The sequence below is a fragment of the Pavona decussata genome, unplaced genomic scaffold (genome assembly GCF_977016875.1).
Source record: "Pavona decussata unplaced genomic scaffold, jaPavDecu1.1 SCAFFOLD_303, whole genome shotgun sequence".
Classification (NCBI taxonomy): domain Eukaryota; kingdom Metazoa; phylum Cnidaria; class Anthozoa; order Scleractinia; family Agariciidae; genus Pavona; species Pavona decussata.
In genome coordinates, this window is record NW_028145699.1 from 116616 (window position 1) to 143278 (window position 26663).

At 39.5% G+C, this 26663-nt stretch overlaps 1 protein-coding gene across 1 annotated transcript; it reads left to right on the forward strand.

The window, feature by feature from the left end:
* The first annotated feature begins 829 nt into the window (after positions 1-829).
* LOC146454255 (cation channel sperm-associated auxiliary subunit gamma 2-like) lies at positions 830-24966 on the forward strand. Its single transcript, XM_085095594.1, has 24 exons — positions 830-1187; positions 1775-1968; positions 2664-2885; positions 3478-3697; positions 4450-4554; positions 4993-5047; positions 5165-5305; positions 5921-6004; positions 7550-7672; positions 9038-9106; positions 9983-10121; positions 10972-11092; positions 12487-12630; positions 13115-13610; positions 14879-15003; positions 15732-15812; positions 17002-17058; positions 17970-18111; positions 18596-18755; positions 20011-20094; positions 21100-21192; positions 21889-21994; positions 23007-23202; positions 23856-24966. Exons 1-24 carry the CDS (start codon positions 999-1001, stop codon positions 23954-23956), a joined length of 3447 nt encoding a protein of 1148 aa, XP_084951720.1. The 5' UTR covers positions 830-998; the 3' UTR covers positions 23957-24966.
* The last annotated feature ends 1697 nt before the right edge of the window (positions 24967-26663 follow it).

The window sequence follows — 26663 nt, forward strand, 5'->3', positions numbered from 1 at the left end:
TGAGCTACCGTATCAAGCCAACTGGAAGGAAGCGAAGTAGAATATATGAAATTGATATGTGAATTTCATATATTCTACTTAACTTCCACCTCTTCACTTCTATGAGTATATTACAAATTTGAATGACCAGCTCCCAGCTGGCTTGATAGCTCAGTTGGTAGAGCACTGTGCCGATATATAAACGGTAACATATTTCAATTCCGAAAAAACGCCCTCATAACTATAATATTATTGCTCTGGGTTGCTTTTAGTTAGCAAATTAATCGGAGGAATTTAAACTAAAGGCGATTCTCAAAAGTTGAAAGGCCCAGGAGTTTGGCCAGGTTTTGAGGGGTGGGGGGATGTTAAAGTATTAGGCCCCGTTCAGACTAGGTGCCCGTTCCCGGTTCTCGGGCACGGGCACTAGTCTGAACAGAACTTTTTGTCGGTGCCCGAGCAAAACTCTGGGCACCATGCCCGGGCACGGGCACTACCTCCAAAGGTAGTACTCGGGCACCGTTCCTGGGCACGGGCACTGGTGTGAACAGGATTTTGTCAGTTCCCACGTTTTTTTCCTCATGCCTCCTTACCATACAGCAAACATAATGGCGGGCGCTAAATTGAAGAAGGAGAACATGATTGCTCCTTGGGCACCGAGGAGTCTGAACAACGTCCTTTTAAATGCCCGGGCACAGAGCTCTGGCACGGGCACCTAGTCTGAGCAGGGCCTTAGTTTCGAAATTTTTTTATCCTGTTGCGTGACGAAAGGCGTGACAGCCGAAAAGGACTGGTTACTGGTAAGCTGTCACATGGCAAACGGATGGCAAACGCAGTGAAATCGTCACGATTCAACTTCTCAGCCGCCATGAAAGGAATTATTACAGCACGGAAAATTTCCAGATAGCTATATCGATGATCCAGAATTGTCACTGCAGTCGATCCACAGCGAAGAATATCCCGAGTTTTTACATATCTGTAAAATTTTGACTCCCGTGGAATATTTAAAAACAGATGCCAATATGAAGTTCTGGAAGTTCGTGGCAATGTTCACTTGCCTGATGATCAACTTTATCTCGTGTGCTGTGAAAAACAAGCAGTGTTTTTGGGTGATAGACGCTGTTGAGAAGGATAACCTTTTAAAAGTGGCCTCTAAAATTGTTCCCAATGGACAGTATTTCTTGAGGATACGAATAAAATGCAACGAGATGGTAAGGGTTCGTAATTTATTTGCTTTTTAGATTTAGGTTGATTTCACCATTGTTAATTCACCAACAGCAGCGTGCTACAAACATTAAGCTTGAGTTTCTGATTGAAAAGACTAGGACTTACGACTATTATAATTAAATAATTACATGAATCTTTCGAGGAGGCACTAGACTATTTATATTTTTATTATTTGGACTATATATTCTCAATATTGACAGCCAGTTACCGACTTCTGACCTGCATATTGTCTTAAAAAATTGAGAACGACATTGTATAAGCTTAAGGTATTGCTTGCATTCTTCCTTGCCTTAAGTCAGTGATAATCTTGATTCCCTTCCCACTGCTCAGCCCTAAGCTGCTGAAAAAAGGCTGTCAAAATAATTCTAAGTAGCCTTCTGATTTATACTTTTATTTTTAAAAATATGAAAGGTGTTCACCGACGCTTTGGAATGGAAACATTATCTTCGAACTGTTTGGTGCCGGATTAGAAGAACATGATAATAAACGTGTTTCAGCTACTCCCCAAGATTTCCCAGAAGTTGCATACAAAGTGTTTCCCAATTCTCTTTCTCTTTAATTCTTTTGGCAGATAAACTCAGAGATGCTGAGGTCACTGGTATTAACGGGTGTAAACCCGCTGATCAACATTGAATCGGAAGTATTTGGAATAAGCCATCACAATAAAAGGAGATTTTCCATCTTGATCTCATCAGTACTGATAGAGATGGGAGATCAGCATGACTGTGGATGCATCTTGAGAAATAAAACCAGTGGAAGTAATAGGTAAAATACCGCTTTGCCATTCATTTTAGTGTCAAAATTATGTTTAAACAGATGCAGACCTTTCAGGTATATAACCCTTCTTTAGTGTGCATTAGGAAACCATTCATATTATGCCACAAGAATGTACTCAGTGCCCTGTGTTTGTGTATTATTATTATTATTATTATTATTATTATTATTATTATTATTATTATTATTATTATTGTTATTTTCATAAACACCAAATTTAATGTTATACTGTTGTATAGGTGTCAGTGTGTGTGTGTGTGTGTCGAAGGCCACTGGCCTTCTGAGGTCGGCTATACTATGTATTGATTTTTTTGCTAATCTAGTTTAGACCTTTTTACCTTGTGAGCTTTTTACATTACATTGAATCCCCCCGGTAAAATGGTCAAAACAAGTACATTCTATACAGGATCTAAAATAGGAAGGTGTCTGACTGTTTCGCACTCTTTGTCCAGTAGTCCTTTTAACAAACAAACAAACAATGACAACAGCAACAACAAAGCAATTGGATCAAAACAACCCCATTAATATTTTTACTGTAATATAATGTCAGAGTTCATATTCACTCACAATTTAATCTTATAAAACGGTTGTTTAGTTGGTAGTCATCCATGTGTGTGTGAATGGCCATTCAATGGCATTCATCTCATTGTTCATTATTGACTCCTTATTTCATTTTTTTTTTTCAGGGGAAACAAATGCTTTTGCAATGGTGTGAAGCCTACTTGTTCACAAGCTGCTCAGATGGTTCAAGAAGGAGTCAAATGCTGTCAAATTGAAACAAATTGTTCTAGTTTTACTGGGCTGTGTAACCCAGCCTGGTTGGCACCCCTTTACATACCTGACAGAGCGACTGCATTACACTGTGAAGTTGTTGACAGTGGCATAGGACCATATATTAACTCCCGCAGGTGATGATGGATCTTGCATTGAAATTTTCTAGGTGGTGGGGATGGGAGGGGGTCCTGAGCATGTAAACATCTTGGAACTTGCTTGATATCCATTATGATCTAACCTTTTAACCCCTAATATCAAAGAACAAATTCTCCTATCTTTTCCCCATACTTTTATAAAAGCACTGGGAAGAGGTTAATAAAATATCAAGAAAATTCACCTTAGGTGATCATATCCTTAATTCTCATGACCTCAGGGGTTGAATAAGGATTGATATTACAAGGAGAAATTTGATGCTGATCACTGTTAGATGTAATAGTCATATACACATGGACACAGCCTTATCGCCTGTGCAGTTGCAGCCATAGACAAGATTTCTTGGAATAAACCACCTAATATATACTTTATCATAGGCAATCTCTAATAGCCTGTTTTATATACACAAAAAAGGAATTACGTTTCAAAAAATGCATTAAATTTATCATAAAAGAAGGCGATCAAGCTCTATGAAAGAATTCTTGTACATGTACATGTAGTTTTCAAGATCTTGAAATTCTGAATTAATTTTTGTGCCTTAATTAACAAATGTGTTAATTTATTTCATTTCAGATTCACCTTGCATTTAGATGGTTTCCAACTGTCAATCAACAACACACTTCACAACAGATTGGGAGAGGAAGTAACACAGTTGCCGTCATTCTCCCAGCAAACACCCATTCACTGTCTTCCATACGTTGCACCTGTGTGTGTCATTGGATCCCGTCAAATGGCAAATAACATCATTTACACCAACTCAGAATTTGAGAGAATGCAATTTCTAAAGATTCAAGTTAGTTATTTCCTTGGTTTACTTTCTCACTTACAGAGTTTGTAGTGACAGCCAACTCTTTTTAGGACAGGCACCATTCAGAACAGCACCAAGTGTCTGTCTGAGGGAGATCTTGATATCTGCCTTAAAAATCATACTTGGAGTACCAAACTGATTGAGACTCTTACATTGGGATCCGATTTAAGGTGTCCATTTTAGTGAGGTTTAGAGAGATGTAACATTTATTTGTTTTGGGGAATTGTGATATTTTGGCTAAAAAATGCTGACTGCCTTTTTTTCTAAAAATATTGATCTTAATTGAAGGAAACCAAATTAAATTAAGACGAGAAGTCAGTTAATTTAATTTTACAAATTTTGACAATCTTTTCCCCTCTGTCTTTTTTTATATGTTGGGATTCTAGCTAAAACATGACAAATTTAATTTTTCATAGTCAGGTACTCAGTCCAGTAGGTTCTTAACATTTGGGTGCTTACTTATTTAAGAGGGAAAAATATGACAGGCCCCATGACAATGTTTTAGAGTCTGTTACTTCTTAGGGGGGAAATTAATTGAAAAACACCCTCGATTTGAAGGTTTTAATGGTTTCTTGTAGGGTCTCATTTTGAAATTTTAGGCAAGCTTTGATCCCCATCATGAGTTTACATGGATACCCCCTCCACAACCAGGAGATACCCATCAGTACATGCTTCCCTTTGTTCAACTACAGCCCTAAGCTTGTTATTCATCTACCTCTTTTTTTTTTTTTTTAAAGTTTGAGAGTGCAGTTAAAAACTGGTGTGCATCTAAGCAGTATCTATCCTCTGTGGAAGTTAAAGGAGCTCTGTCTCTACCAGACAGAATTTTACTGAATACTGGTGTAAGTATATTTATAAGCATTAATTTAGCCCAAAACTGTCAGTAAATTTGAAAGTACAGTGATTGAGTCCTTTGTAGTCATGGACTTGAGACTGTTCTCCACAACTCCAGCTTATATCAGTTTGTCAGCTGCCGAAACGTTGCAGAGACATTCGTCTGGAAAGAAATCCATCTGGCACCAGTAACCAGAGTATCAGGCCTTCTCAAGAGTTGGTGGGACATCAGTGTGTTTGGCACCCTGGGCTCTCAGCAGTAAAACTACACCTGTCATTGAATTTATGATCATCTTCTCTTGTTTCTGCACTCCAAAATCATTATTTTGTCTGCATTTCCTAAACTCTGACCAGCGTACATGTAATTTTCACCACTTCTGGACTGTTATTTAAAGCCTAAGGCAGAATATGAACTATTCTTAAGTTTTGTATCTTCTTTTTCAAAGGCTGGTATCGTTGAAGTGCAAGCTGACCAAAGAATCGTCTCTAGCAGTGCTGAATGTAAGTATGTATACATAATTTATACCGCATAGCCAACGCATTGCCCCTGCACCCGAGCTTAACAGTACAATAAGCCAGTTCTGGTTTGATGTAATTTATTATCAAATGTTTTGACAGCCAAAGACCATACTCTCGTATTGTCCGCTTGTGTAAGTCACGTGGTCGGCCCCACCCAGCCCTCAGCTCACTCAGTAACTGTCTTGGGATTTGGAGAGGTACAAGATCGGGAGAAGATTTTTGTGGCCTCTGTAGAGCAAGGTAAGGATAATTTTATGAAAGAACTTTACTCTCTAAGACTAACTTTTACAAAGAGACAATTGAATACCGTTCGCAAATGTGCACTACACACCAGAAAACGCTACAACATAAATGAATAAATCAGAGGGCTTGAAGCTTGTACACAAGATCGTGACAATATTCCAATAATATTAATATTTCAACAATAAATTGAACTTATCGTTAATTCTTATGTTCTTTCGTTCATGGATACAAGATGTTTTTAGTGCGTACCTTATATATTGAAATGAAAATTACACTGAATGCACTGGCCAACGCTAATTTTTACCCTGTCACCAAACAATTTTCTTTTTCTTTTCTTTTATTCTTTCTTTTTAACGAACGTTAATAGAAACTGCAGGCAATTTATATTTTTAGGTTGTGAAAACAGAAGTGTAACTTTAATCCGTGTAGAAAAAAAAACTGAATAAAGCAACCAACAAATTCAAAAAAAGGTCATTTTCGTTTTAGATAGGTCCTTTGTTTATTTAAACTGCAAGCAGCTTCTCTTAGGATAGTTGAACGGAGGAGCTAATAAAAAAAGACTTTGACAAGGATGGAGTAGCCACTTTTATAAAGCTGCATTCTGTTTTAAAGGCAGGTCATCCGAGTTCAAAGAACAAAGGGATTCAAACGGACTAAACGTCTGCCAGTTCCTGAGATCGCAGGTTCAGAATACAGGTAACAATCAACAATTATGGTCTGAAGGCATTTCTTAAAGGAGGCTTTAGTTTTTGCACGGAAAGATTCCGGTAATTCATTCCAGATCTTACAACCTAATCTCGAAAATGAGTGGCTCAGTTGTGTCAGCTTTGAGCATTTTATATGAAATTTGCCCGTGGATGCAGACCTGGTTCTATACGAGTGCACAGAATCTACTCGATCAAAAAGATTTATTAGGTTCAGGGGAGCACTTTGGTTATTGATATCATGCATAAGACTGGCTATAGATTTGAAATAAAGCATGTCAACTGGAAGGATATTAGAACATACGAATAACGGGATGGCATGCTCTCTGTTATTGCGGAAATAAATTAGACGTAAGGCTCTTTTTTGGAGGATTAAGATTTTCTCCAGATTTGATTTTGAAGTTTGGCCCCATACTGAAAGACCGTAAGAAACGTAAGGATGGATTAGAGAACGGTAAATATGAAGAAGAATAGAAGTGGGTAGAACGTATCTCAACCGTGATATAATACCAATTGTTTTACTTATCTTAAGCGAAATATAATTAATGTGATATTGCCAAGAGAGGTTGCTGTCGATCAACACACCCAGATACTTAACACAATCTTATTGTTCAAGGTGTGCGAACACATTGTGTTCGCAGTCGAATACTTTTATGTGAAGGCGATTTGCTGTCGCTCTTTGGCGAGGGTGAAATAATACGTAATTAGATTTTTTAGTATTTAAAGTCAACTTGTTAGCTAGTAACCAATCACAAACATTTTCCAATTCTTTGTTTATTATAAGCTCCAGGGTCTTTAAGCATTTGTCAGCAAATAGCAGATTCGTGTCATCAGCGAAACTTTCTTAATTTTAATTTAGACAGTCATTATTTTTTTACTTAACTTATTACACATTAATTATTGGTATATCTTTAAATTATATTCTGTAAATATATACTAATCAACTGCACTACCCGCCTAGATTAGCCTATGCTATTTGCGAGCTAGTGCATTCTTGCCTTACCTTCGTGAAAAATGTGCTTTAATAAATTGAATTGAATTGAATAAATTATACTTGGAGGTTAACCAGCCTTTGAATTCTTTGACACCAGGGTTTCTTTCAGTTCCTTAAGCCGGAGGGCTGTTAAGGCTTTAGTTAAGAAAACTTGCCTGTGTATCACTGAATATTACTGTCCAGTGTTGGCTTTTTTTATTTTTGTTCCAGATTACTTCTAATTGTTGAATTGAATGTGAGGTACAGGAAACACTGCTTTTGATTTTAGGGGTTCAAAAAAGGTCTTAATTCTTCAGGCAAAAAGGGAATTTTGCAGACGTATTTCAGTCATAATTCTGAGAGATGCGCAGAACGTATGCGGAGTAACAAAAGTAGGCACCGTCCTTAATTACTGAAATTATTTTAAAGCAGTTTTGTGTTGTTTCAATAAACGTTGTATTGTAAAAACAAAAACAAAAAGGTTACAGACGACAGACTGTGTCAGGCCCAAGAAAGCTAACTATTTGCCTCTTCTGCTTGTGTTGTTGTTTGTTGTTTCTGTAGATAGTTATCCATGCCAAGTGATATCAGGCAGTATAAGTGGTGTCATGGCACAGTCGTTTGTTGTCCTGGTCAAGTTAAAGAATCCTTCTAACACAGACACATTTCATCTGGTACGATTTGAAGGTGGGGAAGTACGTTCCATTTAATTTTTTTATTTGCCTGTATGGCAGTCGCTTTCTTTTCCAGAGCGCGGGGGATTCGTGAAGTCGAAATGGGTCCAATAGAGAGTTTTAGATCCGAGTTTACCGCGAACTGCAAACCGCTGGAGGTCACGTGACCAGTCTTTCACTTCACGTTTGAGGTTTTCGATGTGCGTTTTCAACGTGGAGAGGTAGGTTTTCACGTATGTCATTTACCTGAAAGCTTTTAGCGTATAACTCTTGTTTTATCACACGTAATGGTACAAAAATCTTGCCAAGCAAGTCTTTATCCATTAACAGAGGCACAAATTCGGGCAAAATGCTAAATTTGATAAATCCTATTGGATCTTGAAAACAAGTGCCATTCATGGCTGCTGATTCAAAATGGCGGCCGTACATTTGCAAAAAGAACTAAATCGAATTACGTTTGAACGTCGAAACGCAAACGGGTAACCGCAAACCGCGGCTAGAGGTTCGGGGTAAACTCGCATCTAATACCACGTTTACGACAAACGGCAGAACTGAGCATTTGACCATGTTTATCGCTCGCTGTTTTCAGTTTCTTGGTAGAATTGAGTAGTTTTGCGTTAGCATAAAGGGTCAGAATTGTTTTGCACTATTCTCATCGATGTACTTAATATTATTTCAAGAAAACATCAACGCGAATGTCACGTTTGCCGTAAATGGGCGGGCTATTCTAAATCTCTCTATTTGCTAACTTTGTAAACATTTCATCAATCTCCAAAACTTGACAAACTTGATACTTTAAGTGAAAAAAGAAACTCCTATGCAAACGTACCATTATTGATAAGTGTTATTTCAGTTTGATCATGTGGCAATTGCGGTTTCTGTGACCTACTGTCTGTAATTGGCAGCGATCAAGGTCTTGAAATCTTCATTACCCGTGTGATTCAGAAAAGCTGGAACACTTTTTTTCAAATCAAACTTGAAAGGCAAAAATACAAGACGAATTATTTGTAAAAACAAATACTGACATAAGAAATGTTTCCGTCTCTTCCCGTTTACAGATTTTCTTGCGGGTTGCGATCCCATGTGAAAGTTTTAAAACTGTTCCTAGTCTTTTTGATCAATTGTCAGCGTAATTATAATAAACTTCCACACGTCCACTGCAGGACTAAAGTTTACTTCCAATGCGTAAAGTTTTTGAAAAACGTCCAGTGAGAATTGAGACTTCAACCTCTGCCAATTTATGTTTCAGTTGTTGTTGTTAACGACTGCTGTTGCGAGGTTCCATGAAAACGCCAACTAGGATAACTGTCAATCGGCTTGTAAGGTGAAGTGAACCGTCAGAGGAAGGTGCTATTTTAATATATCCTTCTGTCTACAGGCTCATCGAACAGTGGAGTTTGGACACTACTTTTTCAATTTCCAACTGCTCTTGATTTCGCGGAAACAGGTGATCAGATACATATAACCATCATCCGGTTTCATAATTTGTTGTACAACAGATTACACTTTTGGCAAATAGACCCTTCTCCTAAATGGCGGCCGAAAATTTAAATAAGTTAAAATTAAAAACGTACACCAGCACTAGAAAGAGCACTTTTACTTTCGTAACCCTGCAAAGTTTTAGCATATCAGGTGTAATATCAGCTGAGGAAATTTAAGTTGAAAAGTGAAAAATTTACAGACGTTTGTATGACTGGTGGTATGACGTATACCCCCAGTCATACAAACGTTTTTAAATTTGTCAAATTCCACCTTACATTTCCTAAGCTGATATAACACCTAATATGCTGACACTTTGCAAGGTTACTAAAGTAAAGGTGCCCTTTCCAGTACTGGTATCAGTTTTTCATTCAGTTCAATTTTAACTCATTCAAATCTGTTGCTGCCATTTTGGAGAGTGCGTTTTTTGATGACTGAGTTAACGGCCATACAATTAGAGAAATTCATGAAGTCTTTCTTAGCTTGTTTGGGCTTTAGATCTTTCTAACACTTTTTTCTTAGAGATTTGAACTGTTTAGAACAAAGGAAATTACAATAAGTCTAGATTTCGTTGCTCTTTTTAATTTGTAACATGTTTTCATAAGAAAAAAAACTTAGAAATAGATCATATGTAGGACGTCTTAATGAATTATGCCGAGTTTTATCCGTAAACGTTAATTGCTTAGACTTTTGATTTATATAATTGGCTCCGCGCGAAGTCTAACAATCGATCGTATTTTGTGGCGAGTATGCAAGCCGTAATTCTGAAACCTTGTGTTGGGAGTTGTTTTTCAGATTCTTTAGCGTGATCTTGTTCTCACTTTTTATATTTCGTTTTATAAAGATCAAGACATCTGGCAGAAAATCGAATCTAAGTTCAATAGACAAGATTCTCAAGCTTCATCGTTGGCACTGAGTGGCTTGTCGTTTACGGCTGTTGTCTGCAAAAGTTTGTTTCTTTGGGGAAATGCTTTGCTTTACAGGTATTCAAAATAATAATAAAGTTACACGTTGTATTATTTTTCCAGCTTTTTACGAACAACATGATCCTGGGAACGAGACAGTCGATCTCTTGTTTGAATATAACGGTACACAATGTTTTTGGTTGGCATCTGAATGTGGCCCGGAGTTGTTGTTGGTTCTCGTCCTTGCTCCGAGAGGTTTTTCTCCGGGTACTCCGTTTTTTTCCTCTCCTCAAAACCAACATTTCCAAATTTAATTCGATCAGGATTATTGTGAAGCACATTATCATGAGCCTCTGGCTCATAATAATGCTAGCTGAAATTACATATAAAACAACTTTTACTTTACTTTTTTATAACTGGGTTCTAATTTGGGAATGAACTGGTTATAATTCACTTCTCAGCTACATTACACACTATAACAATTGTATTAATCTAGAACTGATTAATTAACTTTCTTCAGTGTGCTGTAGCTTAACTATGCAATTAGTGCAAAATGCCGTTGGCCATGAGAGGGCTATTTGCGATGACTAAAATTGATGAGCGTCGATAAACAACAGCCCAAAGAGAACGAAAATTTAAACTCTTATTCCTTCGATTCTTCTTTTTTAAAGATCAACAGTTTCAACTCCCATCAGCTAGACAGTTCTAATATGAACATGATTCAATATTAAAAATAGATTTGTATCTGTAGAAATTAAAACTTGGGGGGAGATGGAGGAGTTTTCACTGAATACAGCAAACTGTGTTGATCCCCTGTGCCTGGTAGAAGACAAGAGAAACAAAACTAAAAGGTTATGATAGCGTTTCTCAGCCCAATAGGATCATTGCATTATTTTAAAATAATAATTTCTCGCACCTTTTTTTTCAGTCCAGACGGCGGAATTTCTATTCACTGGCTCACTATCTTTCCTCACGGAAACACAACTATTGTAGTGTTCACTTCTTCACCGTTTGATGGGACTTTTGCTTTCCTTACAGACAACCAGGAGGTAAGAATGACGAGTCTAAATGATACTGAGAATTAGTGTCTATACCAAAATTGGAAAACTTTTCTCGCGTGCATTCTGTACACTAAAGTAATTGAAGATAATGCTATCGCGTGCTTACTTACTAAGCTAATGGGAACTAATTATAACGGCTATTCAGTTGAATCGTTCCCGCACTCTACATACCAATGCACGTCATTTCCTACCACAAGAGGGCCCCGGACTTTAAACTGCGCTAAACATACTACAAATATCGAGAAACTGTTGGCACCCAACAAAATACCTGTTTAAATTCCCTCTTCCGAATTGAAGAAGTCCGTAGTCTATGAATTCAAAACATTCTAATAACATGAGAATAGTTCCGCACCTTCAAACGATGTTCCATTCTGGGTAGTTTTATCCAGATAATAGAGAGATTAAGAATTACGTTTTCGACACACGACAGAAATGACCTCTTGACCATGTTTATCCTTTATGTGACGCTCGCTGTTCTCAGTTTCTCAGGAAAATTGAGTAGCTTTGCGTTAGCATGAAGGGCCAGGACTGTTTTGAACTATTCTCATCTATAGACCTTTTTCAGAAATGGCGGCTGATTTATTATTCTTTTCAAAATATGTTAATTAGCCTTACTAACCTCGTTTTAGGGTAAAAATTCTATTGAAGTTTGCCCATGCTAGCGAGGATAGTAAGGCTAATTTCCATGAAAATAAAAGAATAATTGACCGGCTGCCATTTATGAAAAAGGTCTATGTACTCATTTTTTTTTTTTATAAGAAAACATAAACGCCAATCTCAGGTTTGCCGTTTGCCGTAAATGCAATTCTAAATCTCTCTTATATAATTTAACGCCCAAAGCCCTTAAAGCCTTAACTCAGTTGCGCTCAGGCTAACGGAAAGTTTAGGAAAAAGATGTGGTCAAAGTACTGTTTGTATGCAATATAGATAAGGGGGTTAGTTTCTAAAGAAACTGTGTTGGTGCGTCGGTGGATTAGTGGAAACGAATTTTTGGTTTAGTCAACAGTGATCGTAAGGCAGTTTGGCCACCGTAAGATTCGGAAAAGAGTTTCGGAAACTGAGGATCTACCAAATAAAATGAGCAACAAAGATTCCTGGCGGGGAGATGAGTGCTACCTCGGCTGCGACCGAAGAATGAGTGAAATCAGATTCGAATGCTAAAGAAGGGCTACCGCTTGAAACGTCAGCACGTAAGAATCTTTACTGCGGCCAAATTACCTCATCAATTCTGTTGTCACTGAAAACCAGACATTTGAATGTAATAGCCTGATGTTTAGAAATAAAACTTGGGCTTCATCTGAAGTCTTGAGAATGGCTTCGTGAATGCAGTTTGTTTTGTTTATTACTTAGTTCAGTTAGTTTGGTTTCTGTTCTGATGACAGGTTTGGATTGGCCAATCACGCTCCGCTAACGTGCAACGCCTGAAAAGCAGTCTGGGACCGACAGGGTTTTCACCGGGCGTATTCGACCAAAATGATGCATTTACTGTGTCGATATTCTTTGACTCTGGCGGAAGGCTACAGAAGGTTAGTGCTTACGAAAAAGGTAAGGAACAGTAAGGGAAGGTTATGAAATGTTTCTGAGTATTCAAAGTTAAAACTAAACTCTGGTTGATGAGATAAAGTGGTCACGTGTGGTGTAAAATTAATGGTCATTGCATTTACTTAGACACAAGCATTTGCCTCCCTTTTCCTCTCTTTCCTCTCTCTTTCTCTCTGCCTAGATATACGCCGTGAGGGAAATTGTGAATTTAGCAGTGAATTTAGTGAGTAATAAACTAATTGAGGCATAAAAGAAGAACTGTTTGATTGAATCAAATGATGCATCATACTTGTCTAGAAAATTTGAAAAAAAAACTTTTGAAAGCACTCAAAATAAAACCTCAAAAATTGAAGACGTCATAAAAGTTTAGTGCTTGGGGCTTAGATTCTCTTTCGCTTGTTAAGGTAAGCAGGCTCATTTTATTGAAAACACACGGGTTGAAATTACCCGATGTTGCTTTATTAACAGATCATTGCTGAGGAAGATTCCAACAGCGAAACAAAGTGTACCTCTCGTGAGGAGCTTCCGATTGGCAGAATCATTTCGCGGCAGATATTCTCTCAAAAACAGGGGGAAAACATAAAATCCTATCAAAAGGCGAGGACAAACGCAACGTCTTGCAACAGGGGAGAACCGTCGACGCACAGCCAACGTAGAAATGTACCGCGAGCATGCCCTTTTGCACGAATCAACTTTGAAGCGGGACACGATGTGCTTTACACAAGGAAATGCTTTTACAAACTTGAGCCGTCTGTTCAGTTAAGCAGTGGTCTCGTCCAGAAGACTAACACGCTTCATGAGTACTTCTCCAGGGTATACACGAAGGTGAACTCTGAATGCACTGGCATTAGCAAGGATACGAGACAGGCTACCAGGGATTTCTTGCCCGAATTGATTTATCTTGGGCGGTCCGAGGGGTACTCTTTTGTGTTTTATCTTTATCTCGACTACGACTTTCAAGTTGGTGAGTTTTCTTGTTAATGCACAGGATTCCCATCCGCTGCGAGAGTGGTGGACTGTGCTTGTGGGTATCTTAACGGTCAATGGCACATTCAAAACAAACGTTCACGAAGAACGATTGAGGGTCAACAAAAATACCCTTATCGTCAGTTGACGGTCAAAATTTCACCAATTCTGACACTTAACGTTAGTGAACACTTTCTCGCGAATAGTGCGGCTCGAGAGGCTGCATTGAGACAAAATGAACACACACTGTTGGAATAATCACAAAGTAGAATGTAAGAATGAAAACTACCTATTAAGCGACGCTTTCCTTGGCGTTGCTGTCGTGATTCCTGAAAGTCCTTACGAGGGGCTGGGGGAGGGTTAATCGGGTATATTAGTGATGGGGGATGCGAATACCTTTTTTGAATGAAAGTTAGCAACCGGGGACTCAGTTTTGATTTTGAAATTTTCAAGTCATTGATCCAGTTTTTTCCTAATAAGCCTTTCTTGGCTTTAACAACTTTGCCTCATTTGCACCTTCCGGTCACTACCTTTAGATTTTAGTACGACTACGAGGTTTTCAATAGACAAAAGCGCGTGAGTGATCGCATGAACCAGGGTCATTTTGGCGGGAAAACAAGAATGCCGCCGTCATTTTACTACGAGTTTTAATGTGAGAACGGCGTAGTGACGAAAACGAGTCTTCGAAACGTAGGTGATCCGGTGTCTCTTTGGACCGCGCAAAAGTGCCTAGCTATCATTATTCAAAACAACTGCGTCAAGTTCATTCCTCACAAAGAGTAAAATGAAGCTTACTGGGATATATCTCTTCTTCGTACGTCGCTAAAGGCGTGAAGTCAATTCTCGTATCCGTAGTCGCACTCTTACTAGAGTATAAACGTCTCTATTGTTTGCCCAATAACGTACTGTCTCAGCCCCTCCCTCTGACAGAGAAATATTTTAAGTCTCCTTGATGAGATGCAATTTACGGACCGTAAACTCTTTTTTAGGGAACGTGACACAAGTTCATGGACCGAACGAACTATAAGGACCGTAAAGCCAGTCAGCCCTTGAGTATTATCAAGACCGTGAAATATTTTAAGTCTTCTTAATAAGATGCAATTTACGAACCATAAACTCCTTCTTTACGGACTTTGAGTGACGTTCACCGACCGAACGAACTGCAAACATAGTATTACGGACCGATACAGTGCGGGTGTATTGGAAAACCCTCTCGTGGAGATTTCTCAATTCATTTACAGTCTAAGCTATATCTAATTTCCTCAGAAACCAGAGCACACGACTGGAGTCTCATCCACCTCCAGACATCGTTTCACGTGTCAGACGCCACGGTTTTAAATGTAACGTCAACAAGAACAGAAGTCATTGGGAAAAAAGCTGTCAAATATGAGGTGAGTTTCAGCATAAAAAGTGTGCAGCATATTAAAGACTAGGAATCCTAAGGGGAGCAGTGATGGCACAGTGGTGAGAGCACTCGCCTCCCGCCAATGTGTCCCGGGTTCGATCCCCGGATTCGGCGTCATATGTGGGTTGAGTTTGTTGTTGGTTCTCGTCCTTGCTCCGAGAGGTTTTTCTCCGGTTACTCTGCCTTTCCCCTCTCCTCAAAAACCAACATTTTTAAATTCCAATTTGATCTGGAATCTGAGGGCCACAGGTTTGTCAGTCGTAACAGACTGTTAAGTGTCACCCTCTTTAAACAAATTTTATTTATTTAATTTGATTTAAAATTTTGGATCCTAGAACCGCCATCTTACTTTGGAAGCCTGGGTCAAGGTGTTCAGAGAGTAGGAAACAGCGCGAAAAAGAATATGCGAGAGAGAAAATCCAAGGGGCCTCCTCGCTACATTCTTGTGTTTTTATCGCTCGCATATTTTTTATTTATTTATGTTATGTGTTTCTTACACTCCTTTCCAGTATCTAAGAGCGGCTAACGTGCTACTCAGCCTCCCCATCTACAGGCCTGCGCTTGACAAGGCAACGCTCTTATAATTCGTTTTTTTTTTTTCTTAGCGAATCCATCCATTTTGAATCGGCTTACTCGACTTTCCCCGCCCTTTGCACTAAAGTTCGCACACGTGTTAGGTATTCAGACCTCTTTCACTAAATATATTTCCTACAGGTAATCGTGCAAGACAGCGGACTCAGACTCCCACAGTACCGTTCGGGTGAAGAGCTGACTCCCGCGTCTTTACACATTCAGGTGAATGAAACAATTTATGGTAACTTTTGACATTTAAAAACGACCCTTACCGGTTCCTGTTCAGATCTTGTTATTATCACGCAATGAAAAGGCTAATGAACGAATATCAAAGTAGTTGGAAACTTTTTCTTGAAAGGTTACTTTTTTCTGGCGTCATTTTTGACAAGAAAGTAGAAAAACTGTTTATGATACTTTAGATCGAGGTTTTCCGTAAATGTCTGAAGAAAACGTCGTTATCTTTGGATTTAGCAGGCTTTTCTTTTTTCAGTCTATCCTTACTCTCGGGGACTAGCTTGCGCTCAGATGTCCTAAGAGAATCTCTTCTTTCCGCTCAAAGGAAACAGAAGGCGGCCGCGCGCAGGCTATCGGGGAATTTCTACTTTCGGGTAGCTGAAGGATATACTGCAAATAGATCGAACAAATGAGAAAAATGGGGCGAATGAGAAAATATACCACCTTTTTTCAGTTTGTACATATTAAGTGCAAACCGATAAAGGGTCGGTTTCTAAAGAAACCGAAGTGCTGCGTCTAACATCGAGACGCACAGAATTAGTACTAGAATATTTATCTTTATGATGAAGCATGACCTTGTATTCCACTCACAGTTTATTCTTATAGCTTTCACACATAGGTCACATTTTTTTCACCTTTTTTTACACATTTCACCCTTCACCCTACACTCTCTTTGCATATATATATTGCGCGCGCGGAATATTTTCTCATCCCTGATGACGCCGTTGATCAGCGAAAGCTTGGATTTTAGTTTTTCAATCAATCAATAATCAATAAATCTTTATTTTCAATCAATCAATCAATAAATCTTTATTTAAACACGGTAAAATCCATCAGGAGTATAAAAATTAGAAATAACCTAACTATCCTAAACAAAATTCAAAACCTGACTACAACTAATCTAACTAAAACCTGTTTTTCATGAATGCCTTACTTTTAAACAGCAGTTTAAGGCCTCAATAGAACAGTTTTATATATTCTTAACCACGCTGCGGAAGGACAACATGAACAGATTATTAACAGCTGGCCAAAACATGATCAAAGTGACTGGAAAATGTAGCAATGTTATATCTTGGATTGAAATGAGCCAAGACAATTTGCCACAGTCAAGTAGATTTTATATGTTTTTCGGGTTTTCAGTTTTAAAAAAATGATGTTTTTATATGTTTCCCTGCAGATTTGGAATTCTGGTTTATCCTGTACCACCGGTTATGGCAGCAAAAGCGCTCTCCAGGTATACAACGTATTATTAAAAGCTGATCATTGTAAAATGCAATTACAAGGATTTGATTGGCTTAGCGGCCATGGTATGAGCCATTATACCATGCCCGAGAAATAGCGAACATTAAGTTGGCTTCTGTTTCTTCTTGCAAAGCGAAAGATCAAGATCTAGTAATGTTTCGCGATTGTTTTAATAAAACAACTATTCCACTCGCGTTTGTTGGATATGAGATTATTATAGCCAAAGAGGCGCTACGCGCCTCGTTGACTATCATCTCATATCCAACGCGCGCCCGTGGAATAAATTGTTAATTATGCTATTTAACTTGAACACTGTTTAGCTTGGGTATCAATCGTCGATTTACGCTAGGGCAACGACCCGATGGAAAATAGTCTTTGCGCTCGTGCTTAGTCCAACTAAAACGAGAATTCCAAAGAAGGCACGAAACGTTGGCAAGAGTGCCCTAAGCTCTCGCCCTTGTTTTACCTGAAAATTTCATAACTTGTCATCGACTTCTTTTCGTACTCTCCCAGAATGGCCAATCTGCTTACTTTGTACCAGAACGCAAGACATACTTTGTTGAATTACAGTTAGTAAACAGCAAAATTTAGGTAGAGAGAGGAAGTACAGGGACCCATGCCGTTGCCATAAAGCAGAGTTTGAAACCGATACTGCTCCGCCGGTTAGTTTAGCCCTACTTTGAGCAACAGGGCACTGCTCGCTTTAACTTTCAATTCTCTAGTGAGATCCCTGATCGATTCTCCAGCGTCCTCAAAGGGTTTGATTAAATAATGTACATCAAAATGTCGGGAAAACCGTTTTGGGCATTTACCTGGCTCAATTTCGGTTTCAAATACATAACTTGTTCTTACGTTTCCCAAAGTTAACGCTTTGTGATGTATTTTCTTTTTGTTCTCTGTTAGGGTTCATACATACTGACTGTATTACTCGGGTGTCCCGCGGGTCTAAAGCTCATGTTTGATCCCGAGGCCTCTAAGAACGCCACAGGCAAAGAACACTTCTGTTCTCCTGTTAATGACGTACCTTGCTTCTATTTTTACAGAGGTAATAACACTTTTGTTATCTGCTGTTTTGATACTTACTTGGTGTGGAATATATATCTTTCAGTTGACCCACATACTTAATTTAAAAACCATACAGACAAGCACGCTCTTTTCTCCTAGTGGTTATGAACAAAAGCAAAGCAAAATGATTTTTTCCCGCGCTTGCCACCGGACGTGCACTTTTTTGCGCTTGGCATTGGATACACGTTTTCCCGCGCTTGACACCGGACAAACATCTTTCCGCGCTTGGCCTTGGATTTGCGTTTGCTTTCCCGCGCATGAAATCGGACGTTCTATCTGCCGTCGCGCTCGGCACCCGACGCCATTTTTCGCTACCGAAGCTAAGAGAAAAAGAAGCGAAGGTTCACGAGAAATACAACTTACCAATCGAAATTGAATTCTTATTGTTACGTTGTATTTCTCGTGATTTGGCCTCAAATTTGCTAGTTACTAGCCAAAGGTTTGTCTCGATTGCTTGTTGGCAGATTTTCTTCCAGTCTTTAAATTGTTGGACCTAGCTACAGGACAAATAACGCAGTTTCTAGGAAAGTATGGACTAAAGATAGTGGGTGGTGGACCGACCTATCAGTCAATAACCGACTACACAGAGGAAGAACAGATAAAATACAACTACCAAACTACAAGGTAACCCCTAAACGCATCTCTAAACGTAGGAATAACTCGGCTTACCTCCGACAGATTGCGAAGTAACAAGTTTAAAAAAGTGGATGGACATTGATTGATTTTTTTTTTCTTTTTATAAACTGCTTCTTCATTTTTATTTCAATTTCTTTTTTTAAATTTTATGTAAGGATTAGTATCATTTTGTATCTCTACTATATAGTTTTATAGTTTATAAATTTAGTTAGGGGACCTACGTGTTACATAGGGCTAACCTAACGGTCCTCTTTTTCAATTTTTTTATGTGCAATGTTTATTGCATATGCATTTGAAGAATGCCTGATTATTGTTAAGTTAAAATCCTCGACAAGGAGCGGATACAACTCGGCCCTTCTAGGCAAATACTCGTTTTCATTTCGAAAAAACTTATAAATGTATTGAGCCGAAAAATTCTGAGGTATCCCGATTGAGTCCAGCTTTAAGGTAGATACAGCTAAGTTTTCAAATTTAACTGAGAACTGAGAAAGCAGCTGTTACTAGCACATTCTAAAAGCGTTCTATTAAAATAAGAATTACGAATACAGCTTTGTAGAGGCTCCTTTAGGGAAGTCCAAGGCCCTTCTGTATTTGTGAGATTACTCCTCTCTGTCTCCGGGGTTCTTTGTTTGTTTCCCTCATATGAAATGCATTAAAATTGGGTATTGGAAAGCCAGACTATATTGGGGCTTTGAGGCTTGAATAAATTGCATGCTAATCGTTGATTGAAGATTTGATGCATTCCAACTTCCTGTTTGGAGCTAAATCCATGAGTCAAAATAACGTAAGAAATCCCCCCTAAATGTATTGTTTTGGACCTATCATGGATCATGACTCAGATATTGCTGTTAAAATAACTCTTGAAACATTACTTTGGAAGCAAAGATTCCCTCTTATGGTAGCATTTTGTCTAACATGTATCTGCGATAGTTAACCCTTTAAGTACTAACAGTAATCAACATCAAATTTCTCCTTATAATATCAATGTTTATTCAACCCAAGGTTAATTTTCTTGACATTTTAATAACTTCTCCCCAGTACGTTTATAAGAAAAGTATGGAGACAAGATAGGAGAATTTGTTCTCTGATATTAGGGGTTAAAGAGTTAAGTAAGCCCACCCAAACGAAGACAATAGTAGCTACTTCTTATGGCGCCTTTTAGTTGCAAATGTGATCTAATTTTTCTTCTTCTAAGTAGAGAAATCCAGGAAGATAACGTAATTTCTTGTCATCAAATTTTTAGTTCCATGGCGTCGCTGATTTGGGCTTCCAAACTAAAGACATTAGGAGACATTCCTGTCTTTAGCAGTACCACAAATGGCATCAGGTCAGTGAGTGTTTTACAGCGCTATTTCATTAGCTTTATGGTTTGTTTTTGTTCAGTTGTTCATTTAAATTTTTGTTTGTTTGTTTGTATTTGTTTTGGTATCGTCGCATTGCGTATTGTAACTTCGCTTTTGCGTACTATTGGCTAAACCACAGCCAAGTAGGGAGCAGGAATGACGATGTGGCGAGAGCACTCGCCTCTCACCAGTGTGGCTCGGGTTCGATTCCCGGACTCAGCGTTATATGTGGGTTGAGTTTGTTGTTGGTTCTCGTCCTTGCTCGGAGAGGTTTTTCTCCGGGTACTCCGGGTTTCCCCTCTTCTCAAAAACCAACATTTCCAAATTCCAGTTCGATCCAGAATCTGAGGGCCACAGGTTTTTACAACCTAGTTAAATTTAGAAGGATATTTGCTGCTTAGCTATAGTACAAGCTAAGAACCTCCACCTCCTTGAACATTCCCGAGGAACTGAACAGATAACTAAAGTTTGGTCACGGAAGGTCAAGGCGGGAGTTATTTTGAGTCATGTGCCAATTGGAAGTGCCTTTATTTTATCGGTTATGAAAAGAGTGAGGAAAAGATATGTGCTCTTTGAATACGTGCTTACAAACGCTTCGTCTGGGCTACAGATTTTCCGGCGCTTTTTTCCCGCGCTTCCCAAAGGGTGCACTTTGTGGTATTGATTTAGGCAGATAACTTTCAATCGTGTCATATGCTTCCTCCACGCCACAGATTTTGTCGCGCTTTTCTCCCGCATTTACGAACGGTTCCTCGTTTTGCTGTTTATATTTGCCAGAAATTCCAGTCATGCTTGATTTGGGGATACAGGATTTTTCCGAATGCTCGGAGTTAAATTCCATCAAGTGCACATGATGTTTTCCGCGCTTGCCAGAACCTGTATATTTTGGTGTTGATCTGTAGACAGGTAGTATCTCATCATCTCAAATGGACGGGAATAGAATGAAGAATTGTAAGACGATTCATGTTGATTTGTTACATCTTTTGCAGCTGGTTGTGTGGCACTCAAAGTCCGTGTGCTAACGTTGGCCCTAACTTTCCAGATAATGCGGAGTATTACTTCAAGTTGGAGTTTTCAAACAGGTACAGTAAAGAAAGGATCAACAAGAGATTATTTATAAACTGTCTTGTAGTTTGACGGTTACTATTGCGCGGGGAAGCTATTGGTCCAGACATGCATTAGCGCGATCGAAAAGTTGCTGAACTCACGTTTATAGTGGTTATTTTGTTATGAAGATTCGAGTTTCAATACAGGCGATATGAGAAGGCTTGGCAATCGGCAAATGGCACGAAGGCAGACAACTTGAAAAGGAGAACAGGAGTGGTAGAAACATGACTTTTCGAGGCCAAGGGAAAATCTTCAGAGAAGTAAAGAACACAAATAGATGAACAAATTATGACGGATATGATAACAGAGGCTGGGGCTCCTTGTCATTTATGTTGGAATTAAACTAGACTAGTGTTTGTACTATAGACTGTAAAACAGTCTACATTTGTTGCATTGGTTTGCAGTACAGAGCTGCGTGGTCGAGACGCTCCTCTCGAGTTCAAGCTTTCGATGATTCGCGTCTTCATCAGTGAACTTTGGGAGGGGGAGGGGGAGGGGTAGGTGGGGAAACAAATGTCTTGCAGGATATCTTTTAATTTCGATTCTCCGCTAAGAGACGCCATGTTCCACATCATTTTTCTAATTCGTAGCTTTTTATAGAGGTTTCTAGTATGTATGATGACTCGCTGTTATGCCTTAAATATCGCTGTTGTTGTTCAAATTGTTTTCAGGGTGGTAGATGCCGACTCATCCAACTGTGATTTCACGTTCCGTTTCCTCATCCGTGTTCACGGCTTGCCTCCGGGCTCTTTCAACCCATCCTCTGTTATTGTACTGGTAAGTGGTACGTTCGTACGCCATTAAAATGCCTTTTATCGATAAGATGCGACTTATGGTTCCATGCAGATCCCATCGGGATCGGAAATCCCCCTACCCCCGGGAGGGCAGACTCAATAAAGTTTCAAACAGGCAGGCCCCACCCGTACGGTTCAACCCCCCTAGAGAACTGATCATAACAAGCTTGCTCGAAGAGGACCCACCTTACCTGGGGTACGGGGGTGGGGGTATCGAACGAAGACCCAACCTATCTCATGAACATTACGGAAAAAATTTTGTTGGCTTTGAAATTTGAGTTGACACAGAAATATTTAGCTACTGTAGCAAAAGTGAGGCTTGAATGTCCTGGTCATTTTTACCGCTGGAGAGAGGGGTGGCTATGCAGTAACGACACCATCTTTTGAGGTTGAGGAAGCGGGGTGCAGGGAGAGACCACCATCTATTTTGCGGTTTGGTGGGTCCTGTTCGAGTATAGTAGTTTTGGCGTCTTCCTTTAGTTTTACCGAAATGGTATCCCTTTTTTATACGTAAAACAAAACGTGCGTTATCCCCGCTCCTTATACGTCAACAATAATCCAAAGACTATTCCTCTTCAGGATTTTTTCTGGCGGCAAGCGTAATCAGTTTGAGTTATATTTCTTCAAGGGATTTCTACTCAATTTCTGCTACCCTCTCAACTATTTGAATTTAATTGCTACCTTTTCCGTTCACACATTGTTAAAAATCTCAGTTTGCGAAAGTTTAATAGTGTTGTTAAATACTACCTATAGCGTTAACCGTCTTTACAAACTCGGCAGGTGATACCCACTCGCCATCGCCTGCAGCTTTTTTGTACCCAAGGAGATTATCAAATTTGAGCAAAACTCAGTAAATACGTGCAGGTGGGGCTCCATCGATCCCATCAAAAGTAAAGTTGTGCGACATGCAATTTCGTACTTTGCCTCTAGTTTTAAAGCCCTGGCAGAGACAGGATGGTTGACATTTGACGTCTTTTTGTCTCTTCTCTTTGCAGTCTTGTATTGGTATCTTGGCTACTCTCATTTTAACCTTGTTTGCGCTTAAGAGACAGGAAGCCAAGCTTTGGTCTCAGCTTAAGGGTGTGTTTATTGAAGGAATGTATGGCACGTGCAGAGCGAGGATGTACAGCTTTCGTAAAAACAAGGTTGATACACTAGCCAACGAAGTTCAGCTGGAAACTGTGGGTCGAGGTATTTTCCGATATGCAGTCTTACTTTTGTTTTGTTTTTTTTAGACTTACGGCTGACAACCCGCCTCTTGACTCTACAAAAAAGAAGAAAAAGAGAACTTTCTTCTCTCAACAAAAGAAGAAAGGCTCTGCTAGCAGTGCTAGCTGGGTGACTTTCTACATGCTATTTACTGACTGACTGACTGACTGACTGACTGACCGAGCGGCCGACCGACTGACTAACTGACGAATCGACTGACTGATTGATTGATTGACTGACTAACTGACTGACCGACCGACCATCCGACCGACTGACTAATTGCCTGATCGACTGACTGATTGACCTATTGGCTCAATTAATGATTGACTATATTGGCTGGCCGAAGGAATGACTGGAAAGAGATCACCCTGGTTGTGCTGAACACATTAGTCCTTGACTCAGTTCGAAACCGTTAGCCCTATCTACCTGTCTGGTTGATTAGGTGACTGCCTGACTGGCTGACTATCGCTTACTTCAGGTGATCGTTACATTGGTGGGCCGGGGTTGCCACTTCTCTCGCCATAACCCCAGTTAACGAACAACCGTCCTACTTTATTGCTACTTTCCTCCTGAGTTTAAGAACTTCATGATATGCTGTCTTCAAATATAACTTTTCGTTTTCTCTCTATCTACAGACACAAAAGTCAACGAAGGCTCCCAAAGCGATGTTGGTGTTTCTGTGGACATTAGAGGAAATGATTCAACAGCGCGTCAATACTCCGTTACAAACGTTTAACCCTGAGTTTAACACCTCTGCAGCGTGAAGCAAATCCGACAACGCTGTCTTATTAATATTATATTGGGCTCCTTTCCAGCGAGTTCCGAACTGTTGGTTTAAGCTTGCAAATTGTATAGCCTCAGTGCATGTTATTTGCGCATTTTGCCTGAAACAGCCGCCATAAAGTTTTCCCAGTATTGAGATACTTTGCATTCCCCATACTACTCATCCAACCTATTTTGCCTGTATGCTATTGGTCCAATGCTGCATGAAGCAGGTGCCTCGATCTTGTCCCAGCAATGCATTTCCTTTGCAAGCTTCGGAACACTGGTCCAGTGAATCCCAGTTTGGCTCTAATTCCACTGATCTTTGTCACGCTACATTTTTTGGCAAATCGTTTGTTTTTACATCTCCTTCTGTTACAATCGCTAGAATTTGTTCAAATTTTCTACAACTTGAATACTCCGTTACATTTTGAAAGAAATTTTGTCAAGCGATAAAACTGGCACTTAGTGGTCAAAGTGCTGGTATTTCACCCTCTGTTGATGTCTTTGCCAAATGATTACACGTTGCCACGTGGCTTACTTACATCAGATTGGTCTCACATAGACTAGACTACCGCCATTAAGCCGGAATAATATTCGCAGTTACGTTGTGGAACAACTGGAGAAACGGCTCTTTAAAACAGGTTTTCAGAGAATTGTCACGTAACATAACTTGTACAAGCGCTCATCCAAGCTTCAGATTTTGACTGTTAGTCTGGCCCAAATGCGCTTTGGTCAAATTACTGTGTTTTGTGTGTCATGGAGAGGTTGAAATAAAGTTAACTTTACAAATTGGACGTAGCTGTTCAGAAGATTGTTGCATAATGTCAAATTCTTCGTCTTTGACCGCGTGAGTCTTAAAGGTAGATAAAGAACGAGATTTTAAAGTCTCAATGACTTTACTCTTGAAAGTCAACGAGAACGCATGAGAGTTGTAAGGGTAAAGAGATTGGAAAGTTTATAAAAACCTTACCACGTGAAAAACTAAAATTGGCTTTTAAGAGCCCATTTTGAAGATTTTAGAAGACCATTTGCACGAAAAGAGGTCCAATATATTTCAACTTCTCATAATAAAATTTACGATAAATTGGTGAAATCTGTGCGTTGTGTTTGACGCAGTTCTGCAAATTCCAATATTTTTTATTTGGGATAAACCCGCAAAGCCGCACTTTAGGATAAACTCTAGTTTCGTGGACATTAGCGATCATTAAAATCGTAGTACGTTTATCCTACTGGACAGCTGGCGAGAGTATTCTGGAGAGTATGTTAGTTATTTCCAGTAACATTTGAAAGGGCTGAAAGCTATACTTACACCAATGAAAACCTAAAAAGTAATGACCCTTTTTTGTTAAAAGTTACCTTACCAGTGTACCGAAACTATATTTAAGTGTCCTTGGTACGGATGGCGAAGATGTTGATTGCAACTTGAAAAAAAAAAATGAGGTTTTTTTTTTTTATTATTTCCTTTTTCTTTACCTGTGTCTGGGAAAACTAAATCGATGAAAAGGGATCATGGTTTGGAGGTAGAAGTCGGAAGTCAATAGTCAGAAGTCGGAATTTTAAACTCGGAGGTCAATAGTCGGAAGACCGAATTCGGAAGTCGGGAGTCGAGGTCAGAAGACAGAAGTCCATTCTCGGCTTTTGTAAGAAGTCCGGAGTCCCAATCGGAAGTCCGAAGTCGGAAATCGGAAGTCAGAAGTCGTAAGTCCCTTTTCGGCTTTCGTAGGAAGTTCGAAGTCCTAATCGGAAGTCGGAAGTCCCTTCTCGGCTTTCGTAAAAAGTCCGGAGTTCGAATAGGAAATCGGAAGTCAGAAGTCGTAAGTCCCTTCTCGGTTTTCGTAGGAAGTCCGAAGTCCTTATCGGAAGTGAAAAGTCGGAAGTCGAGTTCGAAAGACAGAAGTCGGAAGCCCCTCCTTGGCTTTCCTAGGAAGTCCGAAGTCCTTCCCCGGCTTTCGTAGGAAGTCCGAAGTCCGAATCGGAAGTCAGAAGTCGCAAGTCCCTCTCCGGCTATCGTAGGAGAAGAAATCTTTGCTTTTCTTCTGCCAAATGTCAGCTCAACCTCTGAAAAAAAGGGGGGAGGGGGTGGAAAAAAAAGGGGGGAAATGTCTTGCCAAAAAAAGGGTCAGCTAGCATTTCCGTAAAACCAACAACAGCTCATAAATTCGGGGAATAAAATTTCGTTTCCTAAAACTTGCTTCAGTTAATTTTCAGTTAACAAATCAGGCTGTATGAGCTTACACAAATATGTCTGGAAAATGGCAGAAAACGATGTAGGAACACAGAAGATAACATTTTAAATATTTTGCTTAGAGTTACCGTTGGGAACTCCTGCTTGATTGACTCAGAGGCAAATCAGTTTAGCTCGACTGGAACGCACGCGGGCGCAGATCACTGAACTCAAATTCTCTTCATCGTTGCACCCAATCTTTACGATTTGTTCAAGACCCATGGATTCTTGAACATTTCTACCTCAAATGTTGTACTCGTTTAAGATATTAACAAAAAAAATTGGGATCTGTTTTCTGTGCGGATTTCAACTCGTTGCAGCGAACAAGCCAAAATGTTCAAAGAGCGGCCTCCATAAACAAACTGGCAGTTTCTTGTTAAATAGTTGACTGAACAACATAAGACGAGGCTGATGTAACCTGCATAGCAGTCATTTCAGAGAGCACGAAAAACGA